At 38.2% G+C, this 25,651-nt stretch overlaps 1 protein-coding gene across 1 annotated transcript; it reads right to left on the bottom strand.

Annotated features, from left to right (window-relative positions):
* Window positions 1–213: 213 nt before the first annotated feature.
* On the bottom strand, window positions 214–23,843 carry LOC148864531 (tubulin gamma-1 chain). The gene is made up of 11 exons (XM_088978642.1): window positions 23,467–23,843; window positions 22,302–22,502; window positions 8,714–8,825; window positions 7,585–7,985; window positions 4,922–4,975; window positions 4,694–4,798; window positions 1,658–1,732; window positions 1,528–1,572; window positions 1,138–1,266; window positions 639–743; window positions 214–558 (listed from the first exon to the last, which is right to left on the bottom strand). The coding sequence occupies exons 1-11, from the start codon at window positions 23,593–23,595 to the stop codon at window positions 490–492; spliced, it is 1,425 nt and encodes a 474-aa protein (XP_088834768.1). The 5' UTR covers window positions 23,596–23,843; the 3' UTR covers window positions 214–489.
* Between the last annotated feature and the right edge of the window lie 1,808 nt (window positions 23,844–25,651).

Below are 25,651 nucleotides of genomic sequence, written 5' to 3'. Positions count from 1 at the left end.
CTCATCATGAAGTAAAATTGCTGGCAAGGTTATGAGAATGGCCCTTGATATTTGTAACTACTTCTGCTTCATGTTAAAGGTAAAGGACCAACTTCAGCTTCACTTTTAAAATATTTGTTGCTTTGGACACAAATCCAGTGGGCATGCTGATCCTATTTTAGGTCTATGATCAAATGACTGGAAATTAGTTCCAGCTGGCAGAGATACAAAGACTTGAATGGAGAAATGCTAGTAAGCATGAAGCAAGCAAGCACAATCAAACCCAAAACATACAGTGGTACACAACAGAAATTTACAGCCCCAGAGTTGTGCCATTTCGACACTGAATTTCCACCATATCAAGCTCATTAATCACATCCTTGCTTCTCTGAATTCCTTTTGCAAAGAAATTTTCATAAAATAAACTTCATTTTACTTGGCAAAAGGAAAGATCCAACCATGCTTCAAAGGTTTTCTTTGAAACAGGAGTGCATGGCTTACTTGGATAGTTTACACTGCTAATTTAGGATCAACTGTCCCTGTAGCATTGCCTTCTCCAGTTAGAGCCCGGTCTGGGTCCTGCATGGAATGTGACTCATCAGTGAAGTTCAACTGGAAATTGATTAAGGATGGAAAATCGGGAACCAACATGCACGGACCTCTATTCCCCATTTGATATAATCAGGTGACTCACAAGCTTTGTACTCGTCAACCAAGCTTTCTATTATTTCTCGAGATTCATCAAATTCAGAAAGATCATTATCCTATCCATATATGACAGTGGAATGATATGAGATAAATGAAAAACAAGTGAAATTTTTACCAAATGGAACCATAACACATGATGCACATTGTTAGTTACAAAAATCAAATGGGAAACCTGCATCTTGGAAACAATTATAATTATACATATGGAAGTGAAAAGAATTTAGAAAATAGAAAATAAACCAAATCTCATCAACTAAAATAAAATTTAGAACTATGTTTTAATGGAAGATGCAATAGCTTATGTTTGACTGCAATACTTGGTAACTGTTAATATAGCAAATTACAAATTAAAAAGAAAACGAATATACAAAATGATCAAAAGGCATTTCTCAGTACAAAAACAACACAGTTAATCTCAAATAAATATACACTTGACAGCATTCAACTTACTGCAAACATAGGGAACTTCCGATAGTTGTCAAGGAAGGCTTGTTTCTTTCTCAACTTCTCATACTGGCTCAAACATTTACTGAAGAGGTGCCGTATACTAGTATGGCTAGCTAGCATAAGACCACTAACCTAATAAAAAGGGTAGGTACAGTTAGTAAAAACTCCTGTAAAATAATCTGAGCATTCTTCTGAAACACAACAAAACAACTGCCCCTCCCCCCACCCCACCCCACTCACAGAAAAAAAAATCAGTGTACAGGAACAAAATGAACTTATAGGACATATAAGAAATTAATATCTGGTTCAAGTTTTGGAAGGATACGAGCAAAAGAGATACATATATTGGAAAGAAAGAGGAAATCAATTGTACAGTATCAGGTATACTCTTACCCTATGAGCAGTTTGAACATATGGGGACTTTCTAGATAATGCAACCTGCAAAAGGAATAAAATACAATATAAACTACATAGATAAATTGACATGTAGTGTACAAATTTTTTCTTGCAGTGGAAAAGATACCTGAATGCTTGCAGGACCCCACTCAATGAAATTAACAAGCTTTCTTTCACGTATTCTCTGCAAGCTTTCATGAACCTGGTTCAAAGAACACGTAAAGCATCAAAATATAGCAATACCAATACTATAGGTACACCATGTTGTCATTTAAAGATATGATACATAATTACCAGTGAAAAGCAAGTCACAACAACAAAATAAAAGAAGCATGGTTAGAATATTTCAGCTTTGTTAATTTGAAAATTTGCATAGGACATACTTTAGATTGATATGTAAAAAATGAAACCTAATAGCTGAAAACAAGCTTTTCATTCTGTAATATGTTCAACTGTCTAGGCCCAGGAGGTGCACTGCACCTGAAACCTAGAGGAATGGTCAAGCTACCCACAAGAATCATTTCAACTTCAATGCACCAGACCGTTGAGTTTCTTCTTGTTCCTTTTAGGAATGGAATAAATTTCTAGCCCAGAAGCTCATGAGTCATTGATGGAATGGCCTACCATGGTTATCTTTTAAGGAGGAATAATCCAGTTGTTATCTCATTGGAAGTTTGGAAGGAAAGACAAATAAGAACTGAAAAAGACAATAAAAAACCTCCCCAAGGCTGGCTGCAAATAATAACTCCGTCCTTGATGAGTTGTACTTCCGATGTCAAAAGAATTCAAGGACCTTCTGATGTGGTAGCTGTAGCTGATGATCTACTAGAGACCACCGAAAGTGTGCCTAGTCTTTTTACTAAATCCTTACGTGTTTTCCCTGATTGGTAAATCCTTTGTGTTTTGATCTGAGTTACTGGAATTAGAGGGGATTTTGGTCAGTAAATGTTGCTAAAAGGTCATACAATATGGCATACAATCACTCAAGGGTATTTGTGTCATAGCATGACAATTTATTATAAAAAATCTGCTGCAAGGGGCATTGCTTTGCGTAACACTAAAATCTGAGGCTAGAGGTATTATTATACAGCAAAGTCTATCCAGACCTGTGTGTTGGGTGATAACCCTTTTATTTCTCCTTGTTTCTCTTTATATTGCTTACTTGGAGTTGTTTCTACTATTTCCTCTTGGAGTTCTCCTAAACATTCAGACAAAAACTAAATTGCATTACCAGCCTAAACACCATCACCTTCATATCCCAATTTTTTGAAAGGGAGAGTACAGCGTATTTTCAGAATTCTGTAAAAAAGTAAGCTTTATCCCCCTACACATTCTACAGCTCATGTATTACTAGTGCTGAATAATTGAAATTATCTAGTTATCAAGAAAATCAAATAAGGCCATTAAAAGAAAGACCAAAGAAAAGAGATAAATAAAAATAGTATTTATGCAAATAGAAAATTTGAAGTGCAACGGTACTTCTTTTTTGAGAGAGCAATGAGTAAAATATTGCATTAATCAAAACTCAAAGCATGTACAAAGCCCTCCTCAATGATACTAATAGATCAATAAAAGAAAAAAAAATATATATATATATATATATATATATTAGAATTGAAACAGAGGGCATGCACATTCTAACACAAATTATTTTATATATAATCACCAAGGAACAATTCTAGCAAAAATGGTGACTTGAGCTCAAGGTTCAAAGTATCAGAAACTCAAAGTGTATCAGAAAGGCAGTTTTAAAAGTCACATAAGGATACGCCTTGTATATGCATGTGTATCAAATGAAAAATCAAGATACGTAGGGGTGAGCATTCGGTTTGTTCGGTTCAGTTTAATAAACCAAAATTTAAATAATCAAACTTATTAGTATAAAAACCAAACCAAAACCGAACTTTGGCAAAACTGAAACAACCAAACCAAAATTATTATTCAGTTATTTTGGTTAAAACCAAATTTGATTGTGGTTTTTCATGAACCAAATAAATTATAAATATCAAACATTATTTATGCATAACTATTTATTTTGGTTAAATAATTTTATCATTTACCACAAAATATTATTATATATTACACAAAACATTTAAATATTATTATATATACTACACATTTAAAAGTTCAGTTTTTTTAAGTAAACCAAACTTTTAAATGTGATAACCAAACTTCCAGAAACCAAATTTGAGGAACTGAAACCAAACCGATGACTGACAAAACTGAACCCAAAAAAACCGAAACCGAAATTTTGGTTCTCTTTTTCAGTTTTAACCGAAACATGCTCACCCCTAAAGATATGCATGGAAACACATGGCGGCATGGATACACTATAGATACCCAATAAATCATAAAAATGCATCAATAATACTAAATAAAAGGCCTAAATAAGGTATCTAGTGGTACAGATAAGTCCTGTTCAAAGAGAAAGAGAAAGAAGAAGAAGAAGGAAGAAGAAGAAGAAGAAGAAGAAGAAGAAGGCTGTCAAACTAGAGAGTCTAAACCCTCCTAGTCGACCATAATCTCTATTATATTAAAATAAGGGTACAAAGACAAATATACCCCTACTTAAGTATGGGACAAGAGAAATAAAAAACAAAACAGAATTGCCACATCACTACACTACTTAAACTATAATGAAAAGACTAAGTTACCCTTACTCGACCAACTCTAACAGTATCTATACATTAAGAATCGCATAATTTAGTAGTCTTTACAAAGAAAACATATCATAATCAACATACAGAAACACATAGATATCATCTAATAAGATTATAACTACAAGCCTAAAAGTTTACAAATTATTCATCAAACTTGTATCTTAAATTTTCAACTCTAAATCCCAAATCTATTACAAATTCAACACATAAAGAATTAAAATGATGAATAGTGAATTAAGCATGATCTAACATTAGAAGTTGAGCTGCCCAGTGTAGAAATTATCATCTGATGTTAGTTGACAATGGTAAGATAACTTCAATGAAATGCATGTCATCCAACATCATAATGAAAACCCAAGCATTTTTCAACTCTATGAAACATTGGATGTTAATGGAAGTGCTTTGCCATGCCCACATTGGTTGAACTCATCACACACTTAACGTGAACAAGTGATAGCTTGATCTACAAGATGAATGCATTGTAAAGGGAGCAAAAACACCACCTGAGTAGGATCTACTTCTCCTTGGATGATATTTAATATTGATATGTACTTTGCTTGACTTGCTTCTTTTGTTCGTGCATAAGAGGAAACCATGATATTCTTAGTCTGTAGAAGAAACAAAGTAAGAAGCATGCCACCAATAAGAGTCCTGGGAAATTTTTCTATGGCTTAGTTTTGACTAGTATAAAGCATGGAAATAAAGAAAACAACCAAATTAGCAGCTCTTACCTGCAGAAGTCTTCTCATGACATCTAGTACTGTAGTTTTTCGAATTACATTAGCCTGCCAAACACGAAATAGTCTAAATTACAATACCACAGAAGGCTTCTAATGAAAGAAAGAAATGCAAAAGGAAGATTCTGCAAGAAATGGAATAATGGATAAATCCGACAGATTTGTACTCATTTTGACCATGTAAACCCCATGTTCAGCATGGACTTGTTTTCTCATTGGTGGTATTATTATAACTTATCAGAACAATTGCAGTAGGTGTAGCAATGCAAGTCAGAGTATAGCAACAAAAATAAGAACAAGCACATTGGCATAACATGGTACCCTATAGCCATATTGAATTGAATAGGATGCAATGCAGTCAAGGCAAGCATTAGACTGCATAGGCAATAAGAAATCAAAGGAACTCAATAAATGTGTGCAACAACCAAAAGGTGGATGTATAAGGGTGACATGGATGGCAAAGCATGGGTGGTAAATCCAAATCTGCAATAAGACAAATGGTCTATGACTTTACACCATCCCCCCATGGAACCGTAACGTTTCTGTGTAGAGAAAATGCACATGCATCTCATCTTAGAGAGCTTTTGTATGAAAGTTCAGTATTTTTATGCTACAATTTTCTTACTACATAGAAGATAAAATAAGCCAATAGAAATCACAGTACCATGCACCACCTACACACTACACTATAACAGATTTTCTTCAACTGTGTTGGAGTTGGCAGTTGGCAGTCATAAGGGTAGTTTGGTCTTTTTGCTATGTTATTAGAGTTAAATTGTCCCTTTTATCTTTGTTTAAGTTGTGTCCCATACTTAATTAGGGACATAATAGCCTTTGTACACCAAGGCACACCCATGGAACCAAATGTCAAATTAAGTATTGATGTAGGTGAAGAGTTTGAAGATCCTGGAAAGTACAAAAAGTTGGTGGGTGGATTTAACTACTTAACTATTACTCGGTCAAATATATCATTTGCAATTAGTGTGGTGAGCCAGTTTATGCAAAATCCTTAGGTTCCATGCCAGGATGTAATTCTAAGAAATGTTCGATATTTGAAAATAGCTACAGGTCGTGGCTTGTTATACAAGATTGGAGGAAGTCTCGAGATATAGGGTTACACAGGTGTTGATTGGGTTGGCTCAGTTTCTAACAAAAGATCCACTACAAGGTACTGTACCTTTCTTGGGGAAAATCTGATGACATGGAAGAGCAAGAAACAGACCGTAGTAGCAAGGAGTAGTGCTGAAGCTAAATACAAAGCCAAGGCACACACTACATGTGAATTAGTGTGGTTGAAGAACCTTTTGCAAGAGATGGGATTCTCAATTGACAGCCCTATGAATGAAATTGTACTGTGACAACCAACTGCAGTCCACATTTCTTCTAATCCAGTTTTCCATAAGAGAACGAAGCACATAGAAATTGACTGCCACTTTGTAAGAGAAAAGGTATCAATGGAGTGATAAGTACAATGCATGTGAATTCAATAAATCAGTGAGCAGATTTGTTTACAAAAGGGTTGAGTTGGGGGAAAGTGGATTATATATGTAAATATGTAACAAGCTAGGATTATATGACATACTCACCAGCTTGAGGGGGAGTGTTAGAGTCGACTAATCATAAGGGTAGTTTGGTCTTTTTGCTATGTTATTAGAGTTAAATTGTCCTTTTTATCTTTGTTCAAGTTATGTGCCCCCCATACTTAATTAGGGACATAATAGTCTTTGTACACCAAGACACATAACATATAAATAAGAAGGTAGTCGGCTAAGAGAGGGTGATTTTCTTCAGTTCTCTCTACTCTCTTCCTCTTTCCTTCCTCTTTCCTTCCTCTTCCTCTCTTCTATTCTTTCTTCCTTTTTCAGACCTAGAACTGAACCAATGCTAACCAAACCATTAGCAAGTTGGATTTACAAATAGAACATTAGAGGTGGTATAGGTAACCATCTAGGCATCAACCCAATATTTACTTGGGCAAGGATTCAGGTTTGCACATCACTGTTGTGGACTATGGGAAACCTCACCTGAACCAAGTTCAAGGCCCTCTCATTACAATTGTTTTTCATTGATCCTATTACCACCAGAAATTATTCAAATGTTAACACATGGGATAAGATGGAAGCCCCTCATATACGCACAGATTAAGCTTCAAGATATTAGGTTTGAGGCTCATGGGCCCTCACTTCAAAAAGAAAATGAATTGAAAGGAGCACAGGAAAGGAAATAAGAAAATAGTACTTCATTAAGCTACAGTAAAATGAAGGTTAATTATAATTTATATCAAATGTTAATATAGGCACTATTTTCAAGTCCTCACAAAGGCTTCCACAGGGAAGAATAAAAGTATTACATTGAAGATTAGTGAATATAAGCCCTCTAATGCTTCTTAGAGAAATAAAAGATGAAAAACAATGATTAAACTTAGGTTAGGCAGTTTAAAGAATAATATAGGCACTAATGCTTTCAATGATACTTAATTAGGTCATGTTTAAACAATAAAACCGGATTTTTTTTCACATGGTAGGACTATAGGAGATACAAACAAACAAAAATAGGAACACCCTCATGAAGCTTGTAGTTTCGGCACTGTGGAATAATATTTGCCAGTCTATAAAAAAAGCAGGGAAGTACATGTCATGCATGGATATAACTCACACCTGGCGCTCCACAGTAAGTGGAGTGTACCCTGTCATTAGGAAATGGCATCTAGGTGTCGGAATTAAAGATGCAAGAAGCCCAACCAAATCATTGTTCATGTATCCTGGATAACGCAGAGTGGTTGTGCTTGCAGACATTACAGTCGAAACCAAAGAATTTGTTTGTGCAAAGGTAGGGTTTGCCAGATGTAAGCGTTCAACAGCAATCCTATTTAATGCAGTGTTGTCAAGAACAACAACACAATCTGCATTCAGTGTAAGCCGCTTAAGTGTCAAAAGTGAATTGTATGGCTGGACAACTACATCACTTGTCTCCATCTGGTTAGGAAACACACTGTATGTCTGAATAAGTTTTTTACTGTAGCGATCATTCAAGGTCTCCAACAAGTATGAACCCATTCCTGCAGTAAAGTCAGCGGTGAGCACAATATGATGAAACCTAAACTCCACGGTTAAAAATAATATATGATTTCTCTTTAGCAAATGACTATAAGACATTGTTCTGTGCACCATAAAAGGAATCTCTATCAAGCAAACAGAGAAGACATGCAAATGGTTGAAAGTGAGCAGAAACACAAAGAGATAATGACATGTTACAGATGCTAGAAGAGTGCTAAAAGGCATATATGATCTTACAACTGCTGCCCTTGCAAACGAGTCAGCAAGGCTATTGCCTGACCTAGGAATCCACTTGAATGAATAGTTCATGTTCTTAGTCAAAGCCTGTGCTTCTCTAATTGTCAGCCAAATTTATATCGAGCATTATATCCAATTGACATTCAGATTTATGTAACTCAGGCTTACATAAGTTTATATAAATTGGCATTGATACCACCTGGCAAATATTTCGGGAAAATTAGATAATCCACTTCAACTTCTTGGATAATCTCTGAAGTATAAGAATCTACAGATGCATGGTAAAGCATTTTCAAGGACCACAGAAAGTTCAGTCTCATAAGTTGAACCTCTTTCAAACAAAAAAAAAAGTAAATACAGAGAATGAAAATGACTCAGCTGTGGAGCTTGGACAAAGCTGTATACTTTGGATAATAAGTTACTTAAGGCAAGCAATGTATAGAGACTCAAGGGTCCAAAATATAAAATATGAGATACAAGAGGTGGTGGGGACCTGAGCCGGTTCCTCCAGCTATTGAATGGCATAGAACAAACCCCTCAAGACTATCACTTCCATCAGCTTCCCTATCAACCATGTCCATTATATCCTCTTGAACCTGCTCTCCCTGAATAAGGATCAATAAGTATAAGTTAATAATCTCAACCATAAAAGAAGCATGTGATATCCTCATGTCAAAAAGCACTACAACAAACAATGGGAAAAATAATCAAAGCATCTCATGAAAATAAACAAATTATGAATTCCAAATAAATGTATCCAAGCTTCTATCAGAATGTCCTTGCTAGGGATGATCATTCTTGGCCCGGCCTGGCCCAGCCTGCAAATTTCCGGGCATGGGCCCAGCTTTTTGTGTGCAAGCCTGGCCCGGCCTGGGCCTGCATCAAACCTGAACAATTTTGGGCTGGCCTTGGGCCCAACACTTTAAGCCCAGCCCACAACTAATTAATATTTATTTATTTATTTATATATATTATTTTATACTGAATGTTTATTATTCTACATAAGAAATAAAAATGTTAGGTTTTAACATATAAATAAATATTAATTAGTTGACACATGTCAATACGTGTGAACACTTGAGACAACTTAAGTATGTAAATTATCCTTCTAGGCAAGGCCTTCATTCTCATTGCCTAAGCAATGTGAGATTTGGAAAAACACTCAATGGTAGCACTCATTACTTAGTGTTGTTCCAAGTCCCACATTGCTCAAGAATGGGAATGGAGGCTTTGCCTTCATCTATAAAATGATAGGTAAGCCAAGCCAAGGCAACTCTAAGAATTAAATGAGGCCCATGCCTTTTTTTGTGCATAGGCCCAAAGCTTAGTCAAGCCCAATTTACGTTGGGCTTGTGCCATATTTTTTTACATAAATTGCATTTTATTTAATTTAATTTAAATTTTAAATAATTAAATTTTTATTATTGGATGTCATAGGCCCGGAAAGCCCGTAAGCCCAGCCCGGGCCTGTGTAGGGCCACGCTTGGGCTTGCAAACTAGGCCCAGGGTGCAGGCCAGGCCCAGGCCTAGGTTAAAGCACTTATAATTAGTGATAAACCTGGCCAGGCCCGGCCCATGATCACCCCCACCTTGTAGTTCAATTAACCAAGAAATGAATAGGGGGTACCAAATTCTATGGACTATGTTTTCCTACAAACTGACAAAGTGGAACATACAAGTTATGGTAACTTCACCATAATGAGGAAATACTACCAATATATGACACTCACATGGAACTAATGGTTAGATTAGATAAAACTACAACTTTGTTTTGTTTGTATGCATACTCCCTGTGAGACACAACCTATCTGTAATAACAGTTACTGGAGAATGATCATTAAATATTCATTGATAGTTATAAATAAGGACACTGATCTGGGGTTTTAGAGATCGTCTCAAAAGGGTTAAATGGATAACAAGGAATATGACAATCAGAGTTCAGTGGGTAGGCAGATCAGCAAACTCAATTGCTGATTCACTTGCAAAACAAGGGGTACTTCAGGCTACTTTATTTTGGGCTTCTATGTAATTTCTTTTGTACTTATAATTCTGTAACTAGTTTTAAAGAAAAGTTTGCATCTCGTGCCTTTCCATGGGTTGCATGTAACTCTTATTTTCTGGTTTAATAAAATCTTACTCATTTATCAAAAAAAAAAGTTATAACTAAGGGCAAAACTAACAGAACCTGTGTATAGAGAAATATGGACAGAATAGGCTTTCTAGTATCAACCTGTGCTTGTTTTGGGAGGGATGGACAGAGGCACAAAATGGATTTAAATAGCAAGGAGTATAAAGGAGCCAGTCTCCGAATTTCAGAATAAAATTATAGAAAAGGTACCTAAAGAAGCAAAGCTCAAAGATGCACTCAAAGTTAATCTTGAAGAAAGCTTTCATGCTGAACCATGTAGAACTGGTCTATGAGTTTTAAAATGACGAAAAGGGAATCTTGCATATTGTTCTTCATTTAAATTAGAGACCATAGGCATGATTGAAGGACATAGAAAATCCAAAGACACTTTATCTGAAAGGTTAATTTCTTAAAGGGATTTTTCTAATTCCTTTTCACCAGGACTTGGGAAGGAGGTCAATGGAAGTTGGTGGATACCATTGTTCAAGATAGCTTATACCTATTGTGCATGTCAAGATGCTAATAATCTCCTTCTACATTGGAAACTTAGTATAATAATTGTTTGTATTTAATACTTCTTTTTAAATCTCATTTGTAGATTGAAGAAAAAAATAGTTGCATTCCTCTTTTTACATGAGAAACTATAGATATTTAAGAAATAAATAAATCAAAATATTGTTAGAGCCGGCTGTAGAAGGGTAGTATAGGCTTTTTTCATTTAGTTATATGTTAAATGTAATTATGAGTAGATCTTAAGTTAGCTGATGTGTCTCTCACTTAAGTGAGGGCATAAGAGTAATTCTGTTTTGTTTAGAAAGATATAAATAAAGTCTGGCCAACTAGAGAAGAGACTTTTCCTCTCTAGTTCGACTAGAACAGTTTCTCTCCTCTTCTCTTTTCTTCTTCTTCTTCTCCTTCTCCTTCTTATTATCTGAAATCGTACGGACCAGTGTTTTAAAAGCGCAAGGTGCAAAAAAGGCACAGAGGTCAATTTGCGCCTCAGGCACAAGGCGAGGCACGCACCTTTTTGAAGCAAGGCACAAAAACCAAAACAACTGCTAAAAAAATCAAGAAAAAATGTCAGAAAATTAAAAAAAATCAAAAAAAATATATCAAACATAATATTAATAAAAATATAAACTTAAATTTTAAAATAAATGTTTTAAAAAACCTATTATCTAAACTTAAAATACGTAAACATAAGATGTAAAGCATATTCAAATGAGAATTAAAAATTTTTTTTTGGAAAAAGGTAAGGTAATTTTATTCAAAACAAAAGAACATACAGACAGAACTCAGACCCAGGAAGGCAGTCTGAGAACAATAAAAATTACAAGCTCCACCAGGAGTGAGACCGAAATAAAAAAGACAAATTCAGACTTCTGAACTCAGTAACAGAAACCCAAGAAATCAGCTTGCCCACTGCTCTCTGCATTATATCTTTAGGACTTTTACCTGTATTACAGAAAATCCTACTGTTCCTTTCAGTCCAAATGGACCACAAGACTGCAGCAGGAATGGTCCTCCACACTAATTTCCCTTTCTTACTTAGGCCTTTTACTTTCCAGCAGCAGAGAAGCACCTTAACTGACCTAGACCTAACCCAACTGATATCCATGGATTTGAGAAAGTGCTTCCACACCTGCGAGGAGATCGGACAGTGAAGACACAAATGATATGTAGATTCTGTAAGGAACCCACAAAGACCACAATATAAATCCAAAATTTGAATGCCCCGCCTCTCAAGATTAGATCTGGAAAGGCATTTGTCAAGGGCCATTGTCCATACCAGAAAATTGGATTTTGATGAACTTGTAGGATTCCAGATCTGAGTAGCTGGGAAATCAGTGGGACCCAAGCTGCACAATTTGGAGGCAAGGGATTTGACAGAAAATTCACCATCTAGGTTCTATTTCCAGCACCATTTGTCTTCCAAGAACGGGTCTATCTTCTGCATCTGAAGAAGATCCATCAGCTCCATAATCTCTTCCAACTCCTAGTCAAATAGATTCCTCCTAAAAAGAGGGGTCCAAGTAACAGAATCTCCAAACGAACAAGCACTCTCAGCCACAGAGGAATCTTGGTTAGAAGCACACTGGAAAAGGAGAGGAAAGGAATCAGCTAGAGGGCCATCCAAGCACCACGGGTCCTTCCAAACTTAGTTCTATCCCCTTTACCAATCTTGACTGAAATCCCTTCCAAGAAAATAGAGAAATTCTTCATGATACCTTTCCAATCCCTAAATCTCCAGTTGCCCCACTCCACCCCATATTTACCAGCTATAAGAGATCTCCACCAAGCATTCCTTTCAGCCGAGAACCTCCAAATCCACTTACTAAGGAGGGCTGAATTAAAGCTCAACTTCCTTATTCCTAATCCACCTTCAGCCTTAGGAAGACATACTTGGTCCCAATTGACTAGGTGAATTTTGTTCTCATCTTCCCAACCCCTCCAAAGAAAATTCCTCTAAAGCTGCTTCAACCTTTTTGCTACTTTGTTTGGGATGGGGAAAAGAGATAGGAAATAAGTGGGCAGATTGGAAAGGGTACTTGTTATCAGAGTTACCCTACAAGAGAGGTATCTTGCCTTCCAGGAAGCTAATTTCCTCTCCAATCTTTCAATAACTGGGTCCCAAACCGAGGAAGATAATCAATTTGCCCCCAAGGGCAAACCCAAATATTTCACAGGGAGGAAATCAATCTGACAAGCCAGCACCTTGTTGATATTGGGCCGATTTTAAGTTATTGGACCCAGCCTTTTATTTTTATTTTTAAGTTGTTAAGTTAGAAAGTAATTGGGCCTTAGGCCCATTAGTTTATGTTATTTTAAGTTGCGACTGTTCAGCTACTTAAAGTAGCCGCCCTACTAAGGGTATTCATGTAATCTTTCATTCTTTTATTTTAAGTATATAAATCAAGAGGGGCTGGAGGCCAAATCTATTCAATTCTGGCAACATCCCCCTCTCTTTTCTTCTCCTCTCTTCTTCTTCTCTACTGCTGAAACCTTTCAGCTTCTTCTACTTTTCTTCACAAGGCATTCATCTGAAACAGTTATCAGCAAATTCTACTCACCTCAGCACAATCATCTAAATTGGCAACTTGACCCACTGGAATGATTTGACTTTTGTTCAAATTAACTTTAAGCCTAGAGACTGCCTCAAACTAGGTTAAGATCCCAAGGACAAGATCCAACTGGACAAGAGAAGCATCCACAAAGAGTCTGCAAATTGGAGAATATTGACCTTTTTCCCCCTCTGGGGAAATTGCAAAACATTCCCAACAACCAGAATCAGCTGCCTTCTTGCAAAACAGAGTAAGAATTTCCATAACACAAATAAAGAGCAAGGGGGGCAGGGGATCACCCTGTCTCAGACCCCTTGAGCTATCAAAAAACCCCGCTGACTGACCATTAATCAAAACTGAGAATTTGAGAGAGGTTATACATACTTTGATCCAGTTTCTCCATTTCTGCGCAAAATTCATTAGCACAGAATCAATACAACTCCAATTAGCATGGTCATAGGCCTTCTCAATGTCTAGTTTACAAATCAAGCCTGGGACACCCACTCTTCTTGAGTGAATCAGCTCATTAGCAATAAGAACGGAATCTAGCATCTGCCTCCCCAGGACAAAAGCACTTTGATTATTTGAAATAACACTTCCTAACACCCCTTTCATTCTCTCAGCTAGAACTTTAGCCAAGATCTTATAAAACCCTGGAAGACATTTAATAAATCTTGTTTCACTATATCCCAGCATTTAACATAGAAGAGATTGGCGAGACCATCCGGCCCTGGCAATGTATCATCTGCCAACTTGATAATGGCAGCTTTGATTTCCTCCTCCATAAAGGGTCTCTCCAGGAAAGATTTCTGATCTTCACTCAACCGCTTGAAAGGAAGGTTTCCAGGAAAGGGTCTAAGAGTCCAAAATTCTTTGCAAAAGTTTTTATAAAAATCAGTTGCCACCACCTTCATTTCTACATCAGATTCCCCCATTCTTCCTTCCCACTCCAGCTTACTGATTGAAGAAGCTCTTGCTCTGGCATTTTCTATTTTATGAAAAAAAAAATGAGTGTTTTTGTCCCCCTCTTTCAACCAAACCACCTTAGCTCTTTGCCTCCATTTGATTTCTTCTTTCACAGCCAGTTTATCATAATTAATTTTTGCCTAGGATCTCTTCCACCTGCTTTCCTCTGATAAAAGACCTACCTCTTCTGCTGAATCAATTTCCTCAATAATGCTCTCTTTTCTGTTTTTGAATTCAAGTTATTCTCCATCTTCCAGATTTTTAACCTCTCTTTAATTACACCAAGTTTTTTTGCCAAAATGAAAGAGCAAGTGCCCTCCACCTGAAAGTCTCTCCAAAGAGTCTTCAACAAGGGGATAAGCTTATCATCTTCAAGCCAGGCATTCTCAAACTTGAACGGAACTCTGCTTTTTCTTCTATAGCCACAAACCAACTAGATCGGAATATGATCTAAGACTGGCCTAGGGAGGGCAATCTGTTCAATATCAGGAAATAACTCCTCCCAATTTAAAGAGACCAAGAACCTATCCAATCTCACTAGAGTGGGGTTGTCTTGATTATTGGTCCAAGTAAATCGACTACCCTGAAGAGGGAAGTCCATCAACTCAAATCTGTTAATAAAATCAGCAAACTGATGCATCGCTCTTGACCTCCTACATCTAGTATTTTTTCTTCAGCAGACAAGGTAACATTAAAGTTGCCTCCAATAACCCAGGGATAAGTTAGGTTACCCCTCGCCCCAACCAATTCCTCCCAAAGATTCCTATCTGTAGGACCATAAACATTTGTGACTTGACAGATATTTCCATCAGATAATTTCAGTACTAAGGAAACTGAAAAGTTCCCAATGTGAGAAGAGATTAAACTGCAGAAAGAAGGATCCCAAAGACTCAACAAACCCCCTGCACTACCCACTGCCAATTTTGATTTCCATCTGACCTCTCCCTCCCCCCAAATACTTCTAACAGTAGCAACATCCAAGCACTCCAGTTTAGTTTCTTGAAGCAGAATAATCTTCGAACTAGACCTCTTCAAAGATGCACACACCACTAATCTTCTTCTCCCCAAGCCCAAACCTCTTACATTCCAAGATAAATTTTTTAAATCCATGAGAAACACAACAAGAGCAGAACAGAAACAACCCTCAAACTTAATCTTTTTTTGCTCCCCTCGATGTCCCCTCACTACTACCTGCCTTATCATTTAGGCCCCAAGTCAGCCCCATCATCTCTCTACTCCTCTTTGAATTTGTTCCTCTATTTTTTGCCACTAGTTTCCCTCTCTCCATAAGGATTCTTTGTTCGACCCCCTCCAAAAATTTAATTGCTTCATCCTCCATCCCCTCCATTGAAACTCCTAAGAAATTACCCAACCCCAAGAGTTTCGAGGAGACCCAAGAAGAGGAGGCAGAAATATTAAAGACTTACCTCCCTGGATCGTCGAATTAGGTGTCTTTCCTATGCTATTTCTCAACTGAACTGGACTTCCAATTGTCTCTCGCAAGTCGATTTTTCTTCTCCCCCCCCCCCCAATCTTGTGAACTAAGCTGATCAGGATCCTCCCCCCTATCTTCGAACTGTTCATTGGTATCTACCACAGCAATAGGAGCATCTTCAACCAGACTCTCTTCAACCCGTGCCAAAGCAAGATGGTGCACCTCCAACCTTGTTTCCTCCATAGAAGGTGAAACTAATGAACACAAAGGGCTAGGAGGTTGAAGAGGAACAATCTGTTCACAGAAACTACCACTCGAAACCACCAACAGAGAGACCTGCTTACGAGCATGCTCATCACCAACATTCCCGATTTTCTTTGGAGGCTGGCTGGACCAATCAGGTCCCTTTTGGCTCAGACTACTGGGTTCATTTCTATTCTACGGAAGAGGGCCCTGGGTTCACTTAGTGCTTTGGGCCCATGTCCACTTCTAAACACCTATGAAGAAAAACTTGCCAGGGTTCGTTGGTTCGGTGGGGACTTCTGACCCCTTAATAAATTCTCCTGAACCAAACAAGGCTCGAGGACTGGTATCTGCCGATTCTCCCTACAACTCTTCGGCAAGTTTTCCTCCATGGGTGCCACGTGCATCTCCACCAAACATTGTTTAACTAGATTTTTTAACTCATCAATACCCAAACTCCTCCCATTCATCCCATTGTTTGAATTTTGAACGCTACCCTCGAGATTATTCCTAGAGGGCTCATCCTGACCCTCCAAGACATCCAAGATTGGACGACTCAGATTAGTACTGGTTTTGTCTCCTTCCTCACCTCCACCAAATGCCGAAAAAATCATCGGTGATTGGAAGTCGGGTTGAACATCACTAAGGTGTTTTGGGGGCTAAAGATTTCCGCCAACATCCTCAAGAACAAAAGTTTTTGAGAGCTCCTAATCCACTCTCCCCTCTTTTTGGGACTTCTCAGTCTCCCGATCTCCCCACTTCCATCTACTCATTGACAGTAGAATCCCAGGCCACATATGGACAAAGAACAAAGCTTCCCCAACGGCTATCTCCACCTTATTCAAGATGGACTCTCCCCTACGAACCTTCATTCTGGCCCACTCACAAGTTGCTAACTCTGAAGGAGAATCATCCGTCTCAATAAAGCCCCCACACACATCCCCAATGGCTTTTATCACTTGGACACCAGAGGAGTAAGGGAAGGCCAAAAACCCTAATCCAAGTTGAATCCGATCGATCAATATCAGAATTAGGCTTCGAATAGAAACACTCCGCACTCGCACCCCACCAATCCAGCAAGAGAGAGTTTCTCCCCATCTTCCACAGCCCGTTACGCAAGATCCACTCCGCTTCAACTCTCGATGGACAGATGAACAAGAATGTCATCTGCCATTTTCTTCACCCTTATTCGCCCCACCTCCCTCCACATTCTACTCGCCCATATCTCCACTTCTCTAGCTCCCACCCCCCACCAGACATTTGCGTAGAAAGTCCCTTCTTGCTTCAACCAACTAAGCCTCTGTTACTACTACCAATTTATCTTCCATCTTTTTTAGCTCCGTAAAGCCAAAATCAAGCAATGCTCCTACAGCTGCAGCTTTACTATAGGAGAAATTGGTTCTCGTCCTCGCGTCTGCCTCTCCTCTTCGGCACCAATTATTTGCTTCCCATCTCCTCTTCCCTCCAGAAGATTTCCTAGATGTTAGGAAGTGTAATGGTCCCTTCTGATTATTTGAATGTGCAGATGACATCTATAAAACTAAATGGTGAGAATTATGTGCCTTGGGCTAAATCAGTTGAAGTTTTTCTGAAAGCTAAGAAGAAAGTGAAGCATGTGAAGGAAGATAAACCCCTAACTGATTCTTAGGGATATGATGAGTGGGAGCAAGAGGATGCTCAAATTATGACATGGCTATGGAACAGTACAGAACCCAAAATCAGTGTGAAGTTCATGTTTTTAGATACAACCAAGGAGATCTGGGATCATGCAAGAAAGCTTTATTCTGGACAAGACAACACTACTAGGGTTTACCAATTGTACCAAGAATATTTCAATTTGCAACAAGGGAATCAGAGTCTTGAAGACTATTATGCAAGTATGAGAAATATGCAAAATGAGTTGAATGTGTATCACCCTGTTACACCTGATATCAAAATTCAGCAGCAACAAAGAGAGCAGTTGGATGTGACCAGGTTCTTAGTAGGGTTGCAGTCTGAATATGAACCAGTAAGGGCACAAATACTAGGTGGATCTGCTCTTCCCTCTCTTGAAGAAGTATTTGCTCATCTCCAAAGGATCTTGGTTGGACCCACGGAGAACTCCACTATATCAGATAGGTCTGCATTTGCGGTAACAAGAGGGGGAGGCTGTGGAGGTGGAGGAGGAATTCGAGAAGGTCAATTGGCCATGGTAGTGGTGGTAGACCCATGTATGGTCGTGGTGGTGGTGGTGTCATGTACAATCGTGGTGGTGATCATGTTGGAGGTCAAGACTCAGGGGGAGCCCGTGGCGGAGGACTTAATAATGGTTAGAGGAGGTGTACACATTGTGGTATGGAGGAGCATACTATCAACTTCTGCTATAATCTACATGCCCACCTTCAACCTAGGCAAATCATGCAACCGTAAATGGTGGTGGTTCGAGACAGGAATCTCAACAAACTAATCAGATACCCTTTACATCTACAGATGCCTCCAGAAAAGAAATGTTGAGTGTTCCACAGGATGAGTATGAGCGGTTCATTCAGGGTAAGTCTTAATAGAACACGGCTACCCTTGCACGCTTAGGTATGGCTCGTCTGGCATCCAAACCCTCCTATTGGATTATAGATTCTAAAGCCTCCGATCATATGACTGAGACACCAAGTGTGTTTTCATCCCTTTCTCAATCATCCACATCACAATCTGTTACTCTTGCCAATGGTTCTACATTTCTATATGTGGTATTGGTAATGTTGACACAAACTCATTATCCCTATCCTCAATTTTATATGTTCCTAAGTTTCCCTTTAACCCAGTGACTATTAGTAAATTGACTAAATCTTTTAATTGCTCTATCACTTTTTACCCTTCTTGTGTATTTCAAGATCTCAAGACAGGGATGAAGATTGGTGGAGGGCATGAAGCTAATGGATTGTATTACATTGATGGAGTTGGTTCGACAACAACCCTTCAGACATCTCTTTCTCCTCTTCAATGGCATTGCAGACTTGGCCATCCGTCTCTTAAAGCTCTTTAGTTACTTGTTCCATCATTGAGTCATCTTTCTACTTTGAATTGTGAGTCATGTCAGTTTGGGAAACATCATCGTGTTCCCTTTAATCCTAGAGTTGATAGTCATATGTCAAGTCCTTTTTCTTTAGTCCATTCGGACATCTGGGATCCAACCAAAATAGTGTCTTATAATGGTTACAAGTACTTTGTAATTTTTGTTGATGATTATTCAAGGATGACATGGCTTTACCTTATGAAAAAAATGAGTGAATTGTTTTCTATCTTCCAAAAATTTTATGCTGAGATTCACAATCAATTTGGTATACACATTAAAATTCTTCATTTTGATAATGGTCGCGAGTAATTTTACACACCATTTCAAGAATATTTGGAACAACATGGCATTATCCATCAAACCTCGTATACCTACACCCCTTAACAAAATGGGGTGGCTAAGAGAAAGAACCGTCACCTTTTGGAAACTGCTCAATCCCTCTTACATCATATGAATGTTCCCAAACACTTCTGGAGTGATGCTAATGCTTACATCTTACTTCCTTATTAACCGCATGCCCATGTCTACCCTTGAAGGTCAATCTCCATTCTCCGTCTTGTTTCCTACTTTATCACCTTTTCCTCTTACTCCCAGAGTTTTTTGGGGGGGGGGTGTTTTTTGTTTATAATCTTGGGCGTGGAATGGACAAATTAGATGCTTGATCCACTAAGTGTATCTTCCTTGACTATTCCAAGACTCAAAAGGGTATAAGTGTTATAACCCCAGTTCCTGGCATTCTTTTGTCTATTCCGATGTTACATTCTTTGAGTTTGTTCCTTTTTTCTCTGGGTCAGGTGTTTCTTCTCTTCCATCACTATCACCTCCTCTTCCAGTTCCTATTGAGAACCCAATTCCTCTTATCCCAATTGTGACCAAGTCTTTGCCTCCAATGCAACTTCCTGTTAAACGACCACCCATCCGACAAGTGTATATGCATCGTCAGGTATCGGCTCCTCCTCCAGCTTCGTCACCGTCGATAGATCCGACAATTGTTCCCACCCTAGCCCCACCCCCTATTTCTAACATTGATCTTCCCATTGCTTTGCGGAAAGGTAAACGCAATTGCACTCTTCACCCCATTTCCAATTATGTTTCTGTATCTCATCTTTCAGCACCCCATCGCCAATTTGTTTCTATGTTATCCTCTGTCTCTGTTCCAAAGGATTTCCAAGAAGCTCTCACTTCTCCAAGGTAGCACCAAGCAATGGAGGAAGAATTCTCAGCCTTGACTCGTATTCATACGTGCGACCCCACCACTCTTCCACCTGGTAAGCATGTTATAGGCTGTAAGTGGGTATACACTATTAAATATTTGCTTGATGGGAATGTTGAACGGTTGAAAACTCAGTTAGTTGCCAAAGGTTATTCGCAGTTGTATGGTATCGGTTACACAGACACCTCTTCCCCTGTTGCCAAAATTGGTTTCGTTCGTGTTCTGATCTCTCTTGTTGCTATGTATGATTGGCCCTTGTTTCAACTTGACATCAAGAACGCCATCTTACATGGTGATCTCCTTGAGGAAGTGTACATGGAGTAACCACCAAGGTTTGTTGCTCAGGGGGAGGGTGAACAATCTCCTCGTGCAAGGTTTGGTAGATTCAGTGAAGTGGTGAAGAAGTTTGGCATGAAATAGTGTCAGGTTGACCATTAAAGTATTCAGCCATGAGTCCAGTGTTGGGAAGATCCTATTGGTGGTATATGTAGATGATATTGTTATCACTGGCAGTGATAGACCAGGGATTAGCAGGTTGAAGACTTACTTGCGTGATCATTCCCAGACAAAGGATCTTGGCAAATTAAGATACTTCCTAGGGATAGAAGTAGCGAGGTCCAAGAATGGTATTAATCTATGCCAGAGGAAATATGTCCTTGATCTGCTAGAGGAAACAAGGTTGTTAGGGGACAAACCAACTGAACACCCATAGAACCGAATGTTAAGTTGAGTAGTGATGCAAGTGAGGAGTTTGAAGATCCTGGAAGGTACAGAAGGTTGGTAGGTAAGCTAAATTACTTAACAATCACTCAACCCAATATCTCATTTGCAGTTAGTGTAGTGAGTCATTTTATGCAGAATCCTCAAATTCCACATTGGGAGGCGGTTCTAAGGTTTGTGCGGTACTAGAAGGGAGCTCCGGGTCATGGTTTGTTATATAAGAATGGAGGAAGTCTTGAGATAGAGGGATATATGGATGTTGATTGGACCGGTTCCATATCTAACAAAAGGTCCACTACAGGGTATTGCACTCATCTTAATGGCAACTTAGTGACATGGAAGAGTAAGGAGCAGACAGTGGTAGCAAGAAGTAGTGTAGAGGCTGAATATAGAGCCATGGCACACACAACATGTGAGCTAGTGTGGTTGAAAGCATCTCCTAGAGAAAACGGGGTACTCAATTGACACTCCTATAAAGCTATATTGCAATAATCAATCTGCAATTCATATCTCCTCTAATCCAATGTTTCATAAAAGAACGAAGCATATAGAAGTTGATTGCCATTTTGTACGTGAGAAGGTGCTCAATGGAGTGATAAGTACAACATATGTGAACACAGGAAATCAATGGGCAGATCTGTTTACCAAAGGGTTGAGTTGGGGAAGAGTGGACTACATATGTAACAAGCTGGGACTATATAACATATATTCACCAACTTAAGGGGGAGTGTTAGAGTCGGCTGTAGAAGGCTAGTATAGGCTTTATACATTAAGCTATATGTTAAATGTAATTATGAGTAGATCTTATGTTAGCTGATGTGTCTCTCACTTAAGTGAGGGCATAAGAGTAATTTTGTTTTGTTTAGAAAGATATAAATAAAGTTTGGCCGACTAGAGAAGAGATTTTTCCTCTCTAGTTCGACTAAAACAGTTTCTCTCCTCTTCTCTTTTCTTCTTCTTCTTCTCCTTCTTCTTCTTATTATTATTATCTGAAATTGTACGGACACTACATCTGAATTTTATCAAATATAAATTCATCAAATGCATGAACAAATATCCTTGATGATTATTCTTTGCCAACAAATCAATACTCGGTGGAACATACTGTACATGATAAGCTTTTAAGCATATGACAATCTAATTTCTGTCAATAACCATGCAAACTCCATTAAGCTTTCCAGTGCAGCAGTACTTACCATGAATTGAAACTAACAAAAAGGAAAAAGAAAGACAGGAAAGACAAAAGTAAGCACTATATAACAAACCTGGTGATATCCACTCGCCCAATTATTTCCAGCACCACCTCCATGATCTGAGACAAATATATTCTCATGATTGTAGAGATTCCGGTATTCACTGTTTTGAATCCCATTGATGACTCTAGGCTCTAAATCCATCAGCAGAGCTCTTGGTATGTAGTGTTGATCATCAGCTTGATAGAAAAACACATCTTTCCTGTCACCACCCTGTAACATTCCACAATGGGTAAATAAGCCAAAGTAAATTTTGCCTAATGACCTACACATAAAGCTGAACACAAAGTCGAAGAGTGGCATACATAAACAGTAGAGAAGTAAAAGTATTCATGAAAGCTTCATTTAAAATTATAAAAGAAATAAAATGCATCAAAATTTCTCCAATGGACCAAATGCACACAAGCCTAAGTGAACAATAGGGTTGAATGAGTGATACTATTCATATAAGGCATTTCTGTATAAGATTGCAACTTATTGTGTACTACAATATCATGCAGGAGCATGTTTCTATACCATCCAGTCAGAACTCCAAAACTCATTTTTAATCTATAATCTGCATATATACTTGAGTTTCCTGAAAGCTGATAATAGTGTGTATAACTAATCAGATTAGTTTCGTTAGCACCGCTAGTACAGAAAATTCTTTTTTCTGTACAATGCAGAAAAGTTCAGTGACTAGCAAGACTTTTCAGAAGGAGAAAAAATAATCTAAATACTTTGCATTTCAGGAGATCACACGATCAAAAAGTGCCTTAACAATTTAACTGGTCGATTAGACTAAAATGAGAAGGATAAAACATCAAATAAGAGAGAATCTCAACAGAAGATTCAGAAGAAATGACTTTCTATGGTAGAACATTTCTACGATACTAGAAGTTCAGAGGTCAATCTAACAATTCAACCTAATAATTAGCTTTGAAACAATATAAGCAAAACACAACATAAAGGAGTAGAATTAACTCAAGCCAAGAAATTTAACAACAACAACATCAAACAATTCTGTGACATCAATTTTTTTCAGAAAATAAGTCTCCTGTTGCTGATCTAACAGTCGACCTATTAATTACACTGAAATAAGCCACAATAAAGCAAGCAAGAACGTGGAATCAGAAGAAAAATAAAAAATTTCGGAAAGGACATGTAGCCAGTGAAGATCAAAGAAAGGGAAAACAACCTGAGTAGCGAAATCTTCGAGAATCCCTTCTTTGCTGATGCCGTGTTCGAGGCACAGCTGCTTCCAGAACTCCATTCCGATCTGATTCCCACATTGTCCGACTTGCAAAGTGATGATTTCTCGAGGCATTTTTTAAACTGAAATTTGAGGCTTACAGGGAAGGATTTGGGTTTTCTGCTTCTTGTTCGTCTCCTTCTTCTCTCTTTCTATCTCGTCGCGCGACGTTTTTGAAAAGAGAGGGAAAAAATTTAAAAAAAAAAAAAAACAGTCTACAGACATTAAGACCTCCATTTATGTTGCGCTTTTATATGGACGGGAAAGAAAAAATGAGCATTTTGCTCACTCAGTTCCCATAGTCTACAGTTTTACTCGTAGTACTCCCATACTGAAGGCTCACTGCCAATATAGGTGTAAATCGAACCGTGGGCGGCACGGCCCGGCACGATGGCTCAAAGGCAGTGCCACAGCCCGGCATGATTTTATGGATCGATGGGTTGTGCCGGGCTTGGGGTTTCAGGTCAGTGTGTTGGACCAGCATGGCCTACACTGTTGTGTCGTGTCACCCGTGGCCTATGGGCTGACATGGCCCATATATATTTTATATATAAATTATATAATAATATATAGTATATAATATATTAATAAAATAAATAAAATTTTTTAAATTTATTATACTTTTTTATTTAATTATTGTATATATAAGAAATTTTATATATCAAAATTCATATAAAATTAAAATTTTATGTTTTTTTAATTTTTTTAAATAAATATCTTTAGCTCGGTTCACAACCCAGCTTGGCTCAAGGCATGGGCCCACATAGGCTCAGGCCATTAGCTATGCCGGGCCAACCCCCCAAAAGATCCCAAGGGAGGGAGGCACGGCCTGGGATGGCTTACAGGCCACGACGTTTTATACCTCTAGTTTTACTCATGTTTTAAAAATGAGAAAATTCCTGATCAATACCCTATACTTTGGTTTGAGTGACAATTTGGTCTCGAAACTTTAAAATGTGATAATCCAATACCTAAACTTTCGAAATGCGACAATCTAGTACCTACTATTAATAGACTATCAGTTATGTATATCACGTGACCTCATGTCATCATGTGTGGTTTAAAACTTTTGAAAATATCAAAATTATCCTTGAAAATAAAACACATTATTCATTGTCTTCTTCCTCAATAACATGAAATAGAGCCTAAGCTCTCTGTCACAAACACCAAAACCCTTCTTGCATAGAATGATAGAGGGTCCTCCAAACTCTTCTATCAAATGCCTGGTGCACAAAAACCCGGCCAGATAAACCTTTTGGTAAGTTATATAAATACTCTCCATTTTTTAGTCTCATGAAAATAACTGATTAATTAACCTCCTCCTAACACGCCTACCTTGGTTGCCAGCCCTTCTCTTTGCGAATGCCAACCCATCTTTCATAGCTTCCCGAAAACAACACTCGTTTTCCTATTATATGTTATTCCTTGGTCCTTTTCTAATAGCAATGCTATAACGAAATGCTTGACACCATAAAATGCCTCCTCGGTTTAATGGACCCCAACGGCTTCAGCTCCAAGTCGACAGCCGATAGGTCACCGAAACCTATTCCGATCTCTGCTCCATTACCGCTATTATCACAATTCATAGGTGACCCCACTTCTACAGTTACATGTACATTACTATCTTTAGTTTCTATTCACTTGTTTTTTAAACCACTTGACTTACCAAGCGTCACATCAAGTATCAAAGCTGAGACGACACGGGTTTTAGCAAAACGCGGTGTCAGGCTTGTTCTCCCAAGAAAGTTGCCGAGGAAGCCAGGGCCGTAATCTGGCTGAGTTTCGAGAGTCTCAAATCTTCGTCATTGCTCTCGATATATCTCAACTCTCTTTCTTCTATTCGAACCTTCGTTCTTCAGTTTGAATCCCTCAACTCGTCTCTCAATCTGCTCATGTGATTCATGTCAGCACCCAATTAAAAGAAAAATAAACTTGTACTATTTTTCTCTCTTATTATTTACTTTATCTGGTTCGTAATGAACTTCATATGGATGAATTGAAGATTAATCAGCCGATGGTTGATAAGAAAATTAGATGACATTTGAAGAGCATTTGTGTCTTTTTCACATGCCACTTAACGACTGGTTAACGATAAGTAATAGATTGTCACATTTTGAAAGTTCAAGTATTG

This window comes from Nelumbo lutea, chromosome 3 (genome assembly GCF_056320005.1).
Source record: "Nelumbo lutea isolate HS-2025 chromosome 3, American lotus-T2T, whole genome shotgun sequence".
NCBI classification, from domain to species: domain Eukaryota; kingdom Viridiplantae; phylum Streptophyta; class Magnoliopsida; order Proteales; family Nelumbonaceae; genus Nelumbo; species Nelumbo lutea.
This window is presented reverse-complemented; position numbering and strand designations above follow the sequence as displayed.